Genomic DNA, 14273 nt, shown 5'->3' with positions numbered 1-14273 from the left:
CATAGCAGGTCATTCGTACATCCTCATATGTTCATTCCCACGTCACCTACCTTATAAAGACGTGCACACATTCAGTCATCGTTACTACAGGTTAGAATGTGCGGATAAAAATAACACCTGCACCTCATATGAATATACTGTATTGTTTGTTTGTGATGAAGCGTATGCATGAAACAAAATAAATAAATACTTGGTCGCGACTTTGCAGATTTTGTCTACTGCGTGGGAGGTCTGGAATGTAACCCATGCAATAAATGAGTTATTACTGTATTTGATCATATTTTTGCATTTTATTTGTACAGTGTAAACTCAGAGGCTCTTTGTTGCTGGCTGAGTCGGTTTCAATATTTGGAAATGATGGCAAGAAAATACATTTGTTCCAGAGTCAATGTGTCGCTGGCACAAAACGTTTAAATGTACAGTTGGTTACTTTTGAACATTCTTAAGTCATAGGTGTGAAGAGTTGAGGCGCAATTATTAAAATTTGTAATTTTGTTAAAAAAAAAAAACCAGTTGCCTACTGTTATTGTAAATTGTAAAGAAAAAGTCCAACTTTAATAACAAGTAATGACTTGTTAGCAGTGTATGTCCACTATAAAGTGCTGGGAACGCGTCAAAATGTATCATAAATGTGCATGGAAACGCAGGTAAGATGATGACTTCCTTTCAAAATGGAACGTTAACAGTAAATACATTGTTTTTCAACCCGGCATGCACCTTCTATGAATATTTCTCTTGTGCTTGCACCAATTGATTGAGTCGTGTTAATGAGCTGAACTGCAAAGCCATAATTGGGTTCTGCACTGTCATCGATCTTTAAGGACAAGGCCGATTAAATCCGAGGGATGCAAATGTCACATGTGGCGCCATTAAGCTCCTCACTGGAGGCTATTTGTTTTCATCAGCAAAGCTTTGAAAAGTTGCCCTTTTTCCTAATTTACTGTGTTTGTCTTGTTAAGTCGTTTTCACAGAAAAAGCTGTTCTCTGTTGGGCGAGAAAAGATCTCGAAGTGGCTTTCTGTGCACAGTGCATATTCAGCAGCCACGGTTTTGATACGACTTTAGTAGCATTAATTTTCAATGGTAATAACAACCAAAAACTCAGGTTTTCATTATGCGGGACCAGAAAGACAGTTTCGGTTCATTTTCACTTCTACTTGCAGAGCTGAAACAGCGTTCGTGTGGCGCTCCAGTGGTTTGCACACCAATTCCCCACTCCCCATCACGTCTGCTGCTTAATCTGTAATGGTGATTAATGTAGCCTGTGTGTGTATTGGCAGCACCATGTTATTGGCATACTGACGGGATTGTTAAGATGGATATCTATGCAAGTGTGCCTACGTGGGAGTGGGAGTGGGGACTGAATGCGTGCCGCTTAGCAGTGAACTCAATTGACGAGTGTGTCTGGTCAGTGGTGAAAATGAATTTGTGGAAAAGCACTTAAATTAAGACACTGCAGGTTTTCTGTGTATCTCTTTGTTTCCGGGTGCTTTCTGGTGTTGAGAGAACAATAGAAGCCAGTGAATTGTAATTTGTTTGCCTTGTTGGGCTCTCTGTGGATGCCGTCGTGTATTCATGCCTACTGGTTTGTCAGTGGTTGCCAATAGGAAAAAACAAACAAACAAATATAACGTTGCTCATCTCGTGTTGGGATTTTTTTAGATTGGACGTGGAAAGAGGATCTGTTCATTCCTAGTACCCTATAGAATGATTGTTGAGAATAGCATGTGTAGCGGTCAGAACAAAATGTTTGGCCAGAGACAAAAAAAAATACATGTAAATCACTTACGTTATTTATTGGCGCACCACTCATATGGCTGCAAACTGAAAAGCAACACAAAAAAAACAAATCCAGATTTTCTTATTTTTGTATTATTATTATTATTATTATTTTAATAATCCCATCACAGCAGGCCAGCCTATTACTAAGCAATGCAAGTACAAGTCCAATGCCTTCCCTTTTCTTCCCATGTTCAATGAGATGTAGCAGCAAGCGGCATATCATGCACTATCATGCATCTTTAATAGTGCTGTCGTACTCGAGACTGGTCTTGGTCTTGAGACCACATTTCGAAGCTCTTGATCTTGTCTCACACTCGACTCCAAAGAGTCTCGGTCTTGTCTCGGTCACGGACGAGCCGGTTTTTCCGTCGAGACCAGTACTGATCTGCTATTCTTCACCTTCATTAATGTGATAATAAGGAGAAGCACTTGGTAATTGATTTGAGATTTTTGCATGGTGTGCTTTGAAAGAGTGGTAGAAACAGTGTTTTTGGCTGACAGATGCATTTAAAAGAAATGGACATTAAAGAGACAATACTCTTGAACTGTTCAACCTTCATCGTTTTCAAAATTAATGTTTATAGTCTCGATTTTGGGCTTAACTCAGTCTTGACTCCCAAAAGTCTTGGTCTCATCTTGGGCTCGGTGGGTTATATTTGAATCTTAATCATCGTGAATAAACAAGTTTATTTTTGCGACTGCTACATTAAAGTATGACTATCCACACGCTAGGGCATAAATATTGCAAGATGTTATTTTCCACTTTTTCCTTATTTTAGCAATGAATAATGTATGACACTTAGACAGATTTAGGTCTCATGCAGCAGGTGGGTTTCTACAAAGGTACACTTCATGCAATTGTTTGAGGTTTTTCTGATCGAGTGCCTTTGTAGTTTATCAGGACATGCAAGATCAGTTTGAAAGGTAAATTAAATTGTTGTTGGGAAAGTGACGCGCTCGTGTGTGTGTGTACATATAGGAGATGGTTCGCCGTGGCGAAATCCTCGATGACAACATGGAGGATGAGTTTTATCTCCGTCGACTGGATGCTGGTCTATTTGTTCTTCAGTCCATCTGCTACATAATGGTGGAGATGAGCAACTCAGGATTATCACAGGTACAATAATCCTCAAAAAGGCTTGTTGTGTTTCCCCATCTAAAAAGATAACATATTTTGGCTATTTAGACCTCCACAGAGTGACTCGGGAACATGGACTTAGTATAAGTGTCAGTTTCATTTCACTGATTCCTCAAGCCCCACAGAATGTTATGTACAATGACGATGTAAACACCAAAACTTCCAAATGAAAGATCAGACTCTCTTCTTTCACCCCAAAAAAAAAAGAATATACCGTTCTTTAGTAATCAGCAGTCAAATATAGGGTACTTTCAGCCAAATCTGTTTCTTGAAGAAAAAAAACTGAGAAAACAGACTTTTTGTGTAAGATGAAGCAGAACAATGACTTTGACACCAATATTTTTTTTTCTTTTGTGAAAATCTCCAACATCTGAACATAAAACAACACTGAGGAAGTACTTTTGACAGAAAAATTATTTATTTACAAGTACAATATGTGCCGAATTTACATGCATGAACAAATCGGGCTCCCACACTTGCACTTTTTTTTCCTACCGTTTGCTCAATAGTCCAGGTTTTTATTACCTTGCGCATAAAATCTAGCAAAGTTTTATCCACGTCTTATTTTATTCTTCTGTTGGCACTGAATGGGATCTTGTGTGGTTGTCATTCTCCTTGAAACAAGTCACTACTTCTGCTCGAAGCACAATCTGTGCAGTTTAGAAATTTTACTATTACTGTAAAAATACATTGTTGAAATTGCTGACGTGGAGGGGAAAAAACAGCTTTCAATTACCTTTTTGTCTGCACTGCGTACTAGAACGGTAGTCAAACGTCTGCTGGATGCATAACCTGTAAGTTTAAAAAAAAAATACATACGATTAAGAGAGAATAATTTTTATCGATGACGTGTTTTGCAAGGGTAAAAAAAAACATTACTTCATCGCAATCCTAAAAGATACACGGGTGTTGAATTCCTGTAAGATGGACGAAATGGAAAATTAGAATCAGTACTGGCAATAGATGTTAGATTGTAATGTCAACTATCCATCCATCCATCCATTTTCTGAGCCGCTTTTCCTCACTAGGGTCGCGGGCGTGCTGGAGCCCATCCCAGCTGTCATCGGGCAGGAGGCGGGGTACACCCTGAACTGGTTGCCAGCCAATCGCAGGGCACATACAAACAAACAACCATTCGCACTCACAGTCATGCCTACGGGCAATTTAGAGTCTCCAATTTATGCGTGTTTTTGGGATGTGGGAGGAAACCGGAGTGCCCGGAGAAAACCCACGCAGGCACGGGGAGAACATGCAAACTCCACACAGTCGGGGCCAGGGATTGAACTCGGGTCCTCAGAACTGTGAGGCTGACGCTCTAACCAGTCGGCCACCGTGCCGCCTAATGTCAACTAGTGGGACTAAATTATGGTTTATGTAACAAGGATGTTTGCTTCAAACGAGTTACCTTGGTCTACGTCGGAGAAAGCTCGGGATGACGCTAGGCTGGCTATCCAAAAGGGAGTTCACTATGTGACGATTCCGGATCCCATTTATTCAAATCCTGGTCGGCAGACGATCGGCCAGCAAGTGGCCGAGAGCATCTCGCCATATGTACGGGCCGACAATGTGCGTGATTGCTTTGTTCCAACGCGCATGATCTCAGGCGTCATTCCTGTCGGTCACAGGAATATTTTTCTTTCCTTTACGCAATAAATGTCTAGTACCGAAAGCTTTTTAAAAAATATATTTTTATTTTGTCTTCTCTCTTTTGCGCCATTATGTTGGTCTCTTCTCATGGTCTGTTACACGCCGCCACCCCGCCCCCTCCTTCTTCATGATCTTCAATCTGAGGAAGGGGCGTTCATCTCAAGGCATTGTTGCCCTCTACAGGGTGCCAATCCTCATTGCAGTTATCCAGAAGCTTGGCTATCACGCATAAACGGCACAAGACCCTCCCCCACCCATCCCCGTTAAAAAACGCCATTGACGTCTTTAGACGGCATTGGCAAGGAATAGATGGATTCTTAATGACGGCAATGATTGGCATCTCTCCCCTGCAGGCGTCCCCGGAACTCAAGGTTTGAGAACCCCTAATGTAGCAGATTGCCAAACACTACCCGTGTCGACAACGTCACTGAACATTCGCCAGGTTCCGATCATCAGAAGCCAATGCCTGCTAACGTGTTTCAGACAGTGTATTCCGACGGCTCTTCGCACGACCTAGTTGCAATTATAGGGGTGGAGAAACTCTGTATGGGGACGATATTTGTGTGTTTATTGCGACGCCTCGATTTGGCAAAATTCCGAACTGCTGGGTCATAGAGCCATTTTTTAACATCTGCAGCTCACAAAAGATTTACTTGATTCTGTAATTTCACACTTTATGGGTGGGCAGACACTCCAAAGAATTTTAGTCCATTTTTTCATTATCTGTCCCCTTTAAATTTCTATTTAGCTCCAGTACTTCAAGTTTCCTTTCATTTCAATTTCATTGCCACCTTTTAAGGTATGATCTTCACCTTTACCGGTAGTTGTATTTCAGAACTTTTACACTTGATTGTCTGTCTGTTTGAATTTAGCTGCAGCAGAGAGTTCATCAAATTCTCAACATAAGAGGAGGCTCCGTCAAAGCCGTGCGTCACATCATGAGAGGTGAGCCATTAAATGTGCGCAATAAGTGGCCGGCAGCAGCACCAAAAAAACTAAAGTGGTGATGCAATCAGCACTTTCAAATACATTTCTAGTATCTTTGTTCATTGTATTGCCCAAGTCCATCTTCGCTTTCCTTGTTTGTACATTTCCTACTGTGTTACATTTACCATAGTCGGGTGAATAAATGGCATGGGATAAATTCAATCAAACTTTATTTAGCTTTTTTCAACATTGTTCTGTATTTGATTGTAAATACTTTGTACTGTTGCATCACAAAATATCTATAGGCTTATTGAAGTGGTTTGACTTTTTTTAGTCAAATAAAAATCGATTCAAATATTAGAACCAGCCACAACCTGATGTAAAGGCCAATAAAAAGAAAAAAGAAAAATCGTAAAAGTAAAAAGTATTGACCACTTCCAAATTTCTGATTTCTTGTTTGCACATTTATCATACTTGAATGTTTCAGATCATCCCGCAAATCTTGATATCGCACCAAGATAACACATGTAATAATAATAATTTTTAAAAATGCAGTTCCTAAATGATTTTATATACTAAAGGAGAAAATAATCCAAACCGATCGGGCACTATTTGAAAAAGTGATTGCCCACTGAACCGATGAACTAGTTGTGCCACCCTTAGCGGCAATAACTCAAATCAAGTGTTTATGATATTTTTCCAAAAGTCTTCGACATCATCAAGATGGTTCCCAGTTTTCTCCATTTTTGGATAATGGTTGGTGGAAATGGCTCGTAACGTTTTCCGGACTGATAGATTAAGATTTTGATCGTTTTGTTTCTTGTTGTCTTGAATTTCTTTGGATTGTGACATGATGCAATTCTTTTTGAAATCTCGTAGCCTCCGTCACTTTGCCTGACAGTGACATTTTGCACGAGGTCTTTATTCAACAAATCTGGCAGTCGGCAGGCCCGGCCGGGTGTGGCCAGTGAAATTAAACTCCGCTGTTCAAAAAACAGTCACAGCTCATGATTTAACAAGAGGGGCAATACTTTTTCACATCAGTATTCCAGCGCATGGATGAATCGATATTTTTACCCACCCCTAATCTGGACTGATGTACAATAATGATCTTTTTGTCTATTTTTAGGGGTAATGTCAGATGATTTTGAAATGATTTTTGAGTGTCGTGGGATCATAGTTCGCGGTACATGTATGGATAAAACTAATAATATAGGGAATACAATTTTTTTTTTTTTTAGAGGAGGTGTTAATTACTGCGCAATTAGTGGCAGGGCTCGCCTCACCCTTGTAAATAGCGAGGGTTTACTGTACTTGTTTGGAGCCTTTCACATTTTAAAATGATAGTATAATATATATAAACAAACGAGAAGAAATTCCTGGCCAAAATCACTCAAACAAGGGCATGGAAGCACTAAGAAGAAGACAAGCTTTACAAAAAGCAACTTGTCTCCTCCCCGTACTGCCACAATTGTGACTCTTCTCAGCTCACCAATCAACAGACGGCGGTGTGTGGAAGAGAAACGCGAACGGGCCCGCAGCCAGCAGCCATGTTTGTTTTTTCACTGTGTCGTCTGTCGTTCCTACGTCATCGTGTGATAAAGCTGAAGAGGCCCCACTCACACCCCCTGCGGCCCTCGAGCACGTCTCCGTGTAGATGGAGCCGTCCGTCGCGCGTGCCGGCGCCAGCAGCATGGCGACAGTCCAGTCGTCATTGCGTGGGGAAACGTCGCGTTTGCCTCTGATTGCATCTTTGCAGTGTGTGAACCGAATATAAAAAAAAAAAATAATAATCATCTTAGTGATAAAACAATCTGACTCGCGCAAATCTTTGTCACACCGTGAAAACCGACGAAGAGGGAGAATTCAAGCCGGCTGTGGGGTCTTGTTGCAAAAACAGACATGCTTTCAACATGACTTAGCGAGCGTTCAGAGTTATTAATCCTTTTGATGCTCACCGAGTTCAGACAGAAACCATACCCAGCTAAGCTGTCGCTGTTTAATGATCAGGCGCAGTAGATTTATGGATTTGGAAATGGTAAAAGACCACCAGATGGTTGACTAAGCATTGCTCAAAAAAAAATGAGCTGGCAACTTGAGTCAAGGTGTCCTTTCTTTTTTTTGTGTGCTATTTTAGCATGACTCAACTTCAGCTCACCGCTACCTTGCTCAAAATAAACAATACGGATGAAATGTTGATGTCAGACTTCTTCAGTTGATTTTTAGCGTTGACAAAACAGCCAACCAGTAAAAACGCGATGGTTTAGTTTCCTCACACGGAGAATCCAAATCCCTGACTTTAGTAATAGTGCCGCACACGTCTGTATTGTACCCTGCCGTGTTGCCGTGGCGACCGGCTAGGAGAGTACCAGTTACCCAAAGGAAAGGTTTTTGAGGAAAGACGAAAAGTCAACATCTCGGAAGTTTGTGTGCACAAGGCTGATGAGCATGTCATTTACAGATGAGGAAACCTCCAGTGGAATACGCAGCTGGTTTTTACATTTCTATGTCGTAGATGTCACTTTTATCAGCCCGCTCGCTCCACTATTCTGCATTTATTGAGTCAACTTGTTTGTACTTTCACTCACACACTGACTGATAAGCCTTCATTCTACTCATTCCAGTGTGTAACACTATATAATTCTGAAATCCTACATTCTGTTTGTCCCGCAAAAGCTGCAGATTCTTCCAGGACTCTTCCTTTTTTTCGCTGTTCATTTTATTTGATTTTTTTAAGTAGCTATTTTGGGGTGTGATTTGTAATTCCCGCTTCAGATGACAGCGGCGACCCCGCGGACGGTGCAGCCGCTGCAGCCTGCTCTTGTTGCTCAGCAGTCACACACAATAGAAATACATCTGGACGAGCACTCTGCTTTCACCGCATACTTCTGCTTTTAGGCCCTGTGACGAAAGCTTGTCTTACAAACCGTATACAGCTCCAGGAAATGTTAACTATGACTAAAGTGTCATACAAGTGTGTCTTTTTCCCATAACACCGCGAGTTGAGCCAATAGACAGTATATGCCGCATGTATACAAAATTGAATGCATTGGGCTTCCTCTTTACCAGCACCAATTGATGTTTCTTCAAATGATCTTCTGTGTGCTTTATTTCCCCCCCCCCCCCCCCCTTCCGTCTGTACCAAGCCAAACATGACGTTTGGATGTTTCTTCAGTCCTCCCTGCGGAGCGCGATGCCAATATCATAAACGCTGTCATCTTCATGATGTCACCTCTGTGAAGCCTCTCAAATGTCCCGTGTCTCGTTTGCAGAGTACGCAGAGAGCATCGGGGATGGCAAGAGTGAGGAGTACAAAGAGGCTGAGCGCAAGAGGATCATGGACCTTTTAGAAAACTTTTAATGTACACAGACTCAGACAGACGCAGCATTTTGTATCGGAATCACGGATTGCGGTGAGGGATGGCATTTATCTAGTTTTTCCTGTAACATTTTGCTTTGGACGTGGTTTCCGTTTGTTTAAAACATTGCTCCAATCCAAACCCTCTCTCTTTTTTGGATTGGAGTTGTTTTGAGTTTTTTTTTTTCTTCATATTCAGCCAGGTCCAAAAGGTGCATAACATTAGAGTCTAAGCAAATTTAACCCAAAAAGATTTCTGGAGCTGTTAATCAAATTTACTCTCCAGTTTGACAATACCACTCAATGCTTTTCTTTTACTTCGACGTCCATGGAGTGGAATTCCCTCTGAACTGAAATTTTTGTGTGTGTAATTATCTCATTCTCGGCTGTCAAGCAAAGCAGTTAAAATCGCTCTGTGAACAATCAGCAAAATCCGCAAGCTTATTGTCGACCCCTTGACGTCCCCATTTGTTTTGTCTTTTTAAACCGCCCTTTGTTTTGGAATATAGTTGGGAATATTTTCTAATAAAGCATTTGGTGATAAACTCCTGATCGTGTGTTTGCTTTATTTGAAGAATGCCACAGTGAGTCAGAGATTGTCAAGGATTCTCATTAAACTTGCACAGATGGGACCCACAAAACTGTACCTGCGGCTCTTTTGCAAGGAGGACAAAAATGTCATTAAAGAAGGCAGACATGCGTCCTCCTTTTTTATTCGTTTGAACGCCACTGCTCCCAGTGCACAGGGCGCACATTAGAACTCGGATGTACTCAGGAACTGAACTACTGTGCAGTTCTTTATATGCTGCATGTCTCTCACACACCGCTACTTGATGGTTGCGTGGGTTTTTCGACTGGATACTTGACAGAGATGTTTGTCTCCAATCCATCCATCCATTTTCTATAGCGGTTGTCCTGAGTGGGGTTACGGCACCTATGTGAAATCACGAGTGACGTTCACATATCGCACTAAATTGCAAAGTTAAAAAACAACAACCGCAACCGTGCGTCGGCCCACGAGCGAACCCTTTCGCAGGCCGTCAATCTATAACCCTTACATGAATAGCCAATCAGTAGCCAGCACAAGAAAAAAAAGGCAGCACTGTACTAGTGGTTAGCATGTCTGGCTCACAGTTCTGAGGTTCAGGGTTCGTGTGTGACGTTACACAAACGTGCATGTTAGCGTCATTGACGACTTGAATGAGTGTTGGTCTCTCTATGTGCCCTGCCGTTGGCTGGCGACCAGTCCAGGGCGCGCCCCGCCTCTCGCCCGAAATCAGATGGGATATGCGCCAGCTCACTCGCGGCCCTAATGAGCACAAACGCTGTCCAATATAGATCGAAGTACAAGAACAACTCAACAAATTAAATGGGCAGAAATTTATAGACATGGACTGAATATCACACCGGAAGGCAAATTGACAAATATGTAAGTGGAGGTCATGGAGGAGACAAAGACTTTACCCGACTTACAAATACAAAAGTGAAGGGTTTTTTCACGGTATACATACAGTATCTGCTATCCTTGCACACTTTAAAAACAAACAAACAAACAAACAAAACCTCACATAACAGTAAAACATGGGGAGAACAAAAGGAACTGATTTGCATATTATATTGGCAGGGGAGGCCATCTTGCATCTCTTATCAGTGATTACGACCGCATCGTGTTCAACAGCAATTTCACAGCTGAGGGGAGGGCGAATAATTGTGTTTCCAAATGGCTGAGTGCAAACACCGTGCAAAGCAGAAACACCGTTGGCCTCAATTCCTTTTTAGCGAGACGCAGACAAGAAAAGGTCCTCGAGAGTCACATGATAGGATGTAAAGCGAGGAGGACCTGAGCACCAGCGATCCTGAAAACTGTTGGCCCGAGTGATTTATTGGTGTCTTCTTATCTTAAACTAGAAATTGCAATTCCCTCAAATGAGCCTGTTTTTGACAGTGTAGCCGAGGGAGCGCAAGTAAAAAAAAAAAAAAATCGGTCTGAAAAATTGATACTCAACACAATCGTTGGGTGTTTAGCACATCTGCCTCACAGTTCCGAGTTCTGTGTTCGGAAGCAAGCTAACACAGGGGCGCCTTGAGAAATGACGAGTGACCCGACGTCCAGTTTTTCGATCGGACGTGCCAGCGCAAACTTTCGATGCAAACGCTGTCCTGTATGGTGACGGTGACCTCAACTCACTTCGAAACACGCAGCAGGGCGGCAGATAGTGAGAAATTCTTCCCAAAAAACAGCAACTTGAAACTATTGATTGCCACTCTCAGTTGAAGTTTACTGTCAAAATAGAAAATGACGTGTATTTCAAACCACCACACTAGCTTTAGCCTTGCATCATGACCATTAAGTTGAAGCAAAACAAAAACAATCGAATTTTCTATTTTATTATTTCACTACTGTGTCTTAAAAAAAAAAAAAAAGTACAATATCATATAGTGCCTTTTTTTTTTTTTTTTACCCTCCTTAAAATATACCAAAACTCTTTCTTTATTTGGGAAGGCTGGAACGGATTAATGAGCATTTCCATTCATTTCAGTAGGGATAGAGGCTTTGCGATACGGGTGTTTTGAGTTACGAGCGTGGTCAAGTCATGAATGGGGGGGGGGGAGAATACCTGAAATGTTTGTTGTAGTATTTGTGCTTCGTTGCTTGCCACCACCGAAGGTAATTGATTCATTCTCTCTATTTAATGAACCCTGACGCTCCCACTCAGGAAGCCACGTCTCCTTCCGCCGCAGCAAGTAGAGCCAAAGCGCGGGGCAGGCGCCAGGCGGAGACGAGTCAGTCATTGCCCGCCCGGGTGAGCTGCCTGACGCCTCGGGAGGAAGCCTGCGCTCCGTTTCGCGTATCTCGCCCCACGTTCACTTCCAACGCCACGACAAGTACGCCCCCTCCTCCCTCCCCGTGGATTAAACGCAGCAGGAGGTGGAGAACCTCCGCCCCATGCGAGCGGGAGAAGAAGACCGACACGAGACGAGAAGAAGCGCAATGGGAGCCTTCGGAGTGCTGCTGGGGGCTTTGCACTACGCGGGGCTGTGCGTCTCCACCAGGCACGCTGGGCACGGACAAGCGGAGAACCGCATCGGCGGACACGGTAGGCGTTGCGATGAAGCCGTCGGCTCCCACGCGCGAAACGCACAGATGATGGGTCCCAAAATAATACAAAAACAAAAAAAACAAAGGAGAGGTTTGCTTTTGTTGCTAGAAAAAAACCCCAAAGTAGATCGACACAATCGATACTTTCAAAAAGTCTGCCCTTACAAAACAATACTCCGTTTTGAGCGACTCTGTCAGAGAAGTCGTCCATGAACAAACATGCTTATTGTTGCGCTGCTGCGTCCTGAACTCATCCATTCTGACATCCGTATCTGTGTGAACTGCATTCAAAACAACAACAACAACAACAACAACACACTGAAAGCACACGCTGCAGAGACACGTTGGCACATTTGTGGTTATAGTTGCCCCTCCAAAGCAATAATGATAAAAAAATAAGAATAAATGATACTCAACTGCAGATAAATAAACTCAACTGTTCATTATTGTTATTATTATTATTATTATTATGTATAACTTATTTGTATGTATTTCACCACTCCATTCATTCTAACGATATGACAGCGGCGTATCGCGGTCACTTATTTCTTCCTGCAACCGTCGAGCCGCCTGTCCTGTCGTGACGGGCCAATTGCCGTGTCGAACGTACCTGGGCGACGTACGGCCTGCGGGCCACGTCCGGCCCGTTCGCCGTCCTTGCGGCCTTGATAAAGTCAAAGCCAAACGTAAAGTATGCGCTGCTTTTCGAGAAAGCGATATGGTCGCCGTATTGACCGACTTTGCCCAGCATTCTACCGACTATTTTTTCAAAACGGGCAATAGCGCCAACACCAACTGTGAGTTAAGATGAGTTAGTGGTTTGCGCTCGTTAGTGTTCGGATCAGTATTTTTCGTGACGACGCAAATGAGTGATGATCGAACGAATTTGATTTGTTTTACTCCAGGTGCTGCTCCGAAATTATAGTCCAACAAATGATAAATTAGATGAAATAGTTATGTCATGTTAATATGTGTAGGTAATGTTTTTTTGGAATGTCGCATTTCCTAAACATAGCATTTACCATAGCTGCACAAGTCGACGTTTCTTAAAAACGGTGCAATTTCCCGCTTTATAAGAAGTCATTCGATTCATATTGGTTAGCACGTTGGTGTCGTCCTCGACAACCATTGAAGTTTCTCACGTGGCCCGTTCGGAAAATGGATTTCTCAACCCTCGTGCGCGTATCAACTTTGTATTGTTCACCCTTGCCCAGCCCCCCTGATTACCACTGTCCGTTATCTTCGGAATGATGGGATTTTTTTTTTGCTCTCGTCCTGGGCTTCGTTGAGACAGGAAAGAGTGTTTTGCATTCTCCAAAAGTGAAGTCTGCATGTCAGAATGTGGACGAATTTGGTTCCGTTGTCGTGATCGAACAGTCTTCGGCGTGCGCGACGTCTGCCGAAGCACTGCTGTTCTTCTATGACTGACTGACAGCATTTTTTTGTTCCGTCTGAGCACCGCAGCCGCTCTCCTCTTCGTCGGGCAGAGCTGACGCAAGATGGAAGTTAGTATTCTTTGTTGTGCCTGAACACCCCCCCCCCTCCGTCCTTTGCTTACTTTCTCCAGCGTTTACACATCTGTAGCAACCAAATATTGCAAAAAGTTTCCTTTGCATATTTGAACTGAACTGAACTGTGATTCAGCGGAGGTTGACTGTATTCAAACAAACACAAACTTGAAAGTAAAAACATAATTGCCAGCAGATACCCTAAATAGATAAATAAACATTGTAAACGTATAGAATGAATACCATTTTCAACATTGTAGGCCTTGCGCTAACTGGTCATCCGTCCGGATTTCCTGTGCTTTTTGCTGAAGTCATCCGGGATAGGCTTCACCCCACTCAAGAAAGAATAAACATTGTAGTTTAGGTCATTAAGTGTCGATAGAAAATGGCAAAACTACCTTCCAGACCGATTAAAGCCGAAGAGGAGTTAGTGTGCTGCCCATTTCTGGTTTTGATTACCCTGGAGGAGGATGTTTTTTTTCCCCCTGCACCTCGGGCCACAAATCTGATTGTGATCCAAATGACGATTGTTTTCTCAAGTGTTCTGATTTGTATTGATATCCGTTTTGAGTCGAGAGTGAGCCCGAGCCCACTGTGTGCTTTAAAGGGACTTGGTTTGCGTTTAGTTTAAAAATATCTCTTGTATTCATCATTGGCAGTGATGTGAGTAATATCTCAGGGGGCACCGCTGCATCCATAACATAAAGGAAACTCGCTTTCAAAGTGAATAATGGGGGAGCTATTTCGGCTCAGTGGAGGAAATGGATGTGTGCGAATGCGTTTGTTTTAGTTTTTTCTTGTTGGTGGAGTGAAA

The 14273-nt window shown here is 42.6% G+C and overlaps 2 protein-coding genes across 2 annotated transcripts in view; both read left to right on the top strand.

Moving 5' to 3' along the window:
* Positions 1 to 9403, top strand: part of ctnnbl1 (catenin, beta like 1) — a 40641-nt gene extending 31238 nt beyond the window's left edge. Inside the window, exons 14-16 of the mRNA XM_061672439.1 lie at positions 2761 to 2898; positions 5439 to 5511; positions 8766 to 9403. Of these exons, the coding sequence (XP_061528423.1) occupies positions 2761 to 2898; positions 5439 to 5511; positions 8766 to 8854 (300 nt within the window). The 3' untranslated portion in view covers positions 8855 to 9403. The remainder of the gene's footprint in view (positions 1 to 2760; positions 2899 to 5438; positions 5512 to 8765) is intronic.
* Positions 9404 to 11622: 2219 nt separating this feature from the next.
* Positions 11623 to 14273, top strand: part of LOC133400131 (V-set and transmembrane domain-containing protein 2-like protein) — a 34132-nt gene continuing 31481 nt past the window's right edge. Inside the window, exon 1 of the mRNA XM_061672425.1 lies at positions 11623 to 11949. Coding sequence (XP_061528409.1) covers positions 11799 to 11949 — 151 coding nt within the window. The 5' untranslated portion in view covers positions 11623 to 11798. The remainder of the gene's footprint in view (positions 11950 to 14273) is intronic.

This window comes from Phycodurus eques, chromosome 1 (assembly GCF_024500275.1).
Source record: "Phycodurus eques isolate BA_2022a chromosome 1, UOR_Pequ_1.1, whole genome shotgun sequence".
In the NCBI taxonomy this organism is placed as follows: Eukaryota; Metazoa; Chordata; class Actinopteri; order Syngnathiformes; family Syngnathidae; genus Phycodurus; species Phycodurus eques.
Note: the sequence above shows the minus strand (reverse complement) of the source record. Positions and strands in the feature narration are given on the sequence as shown.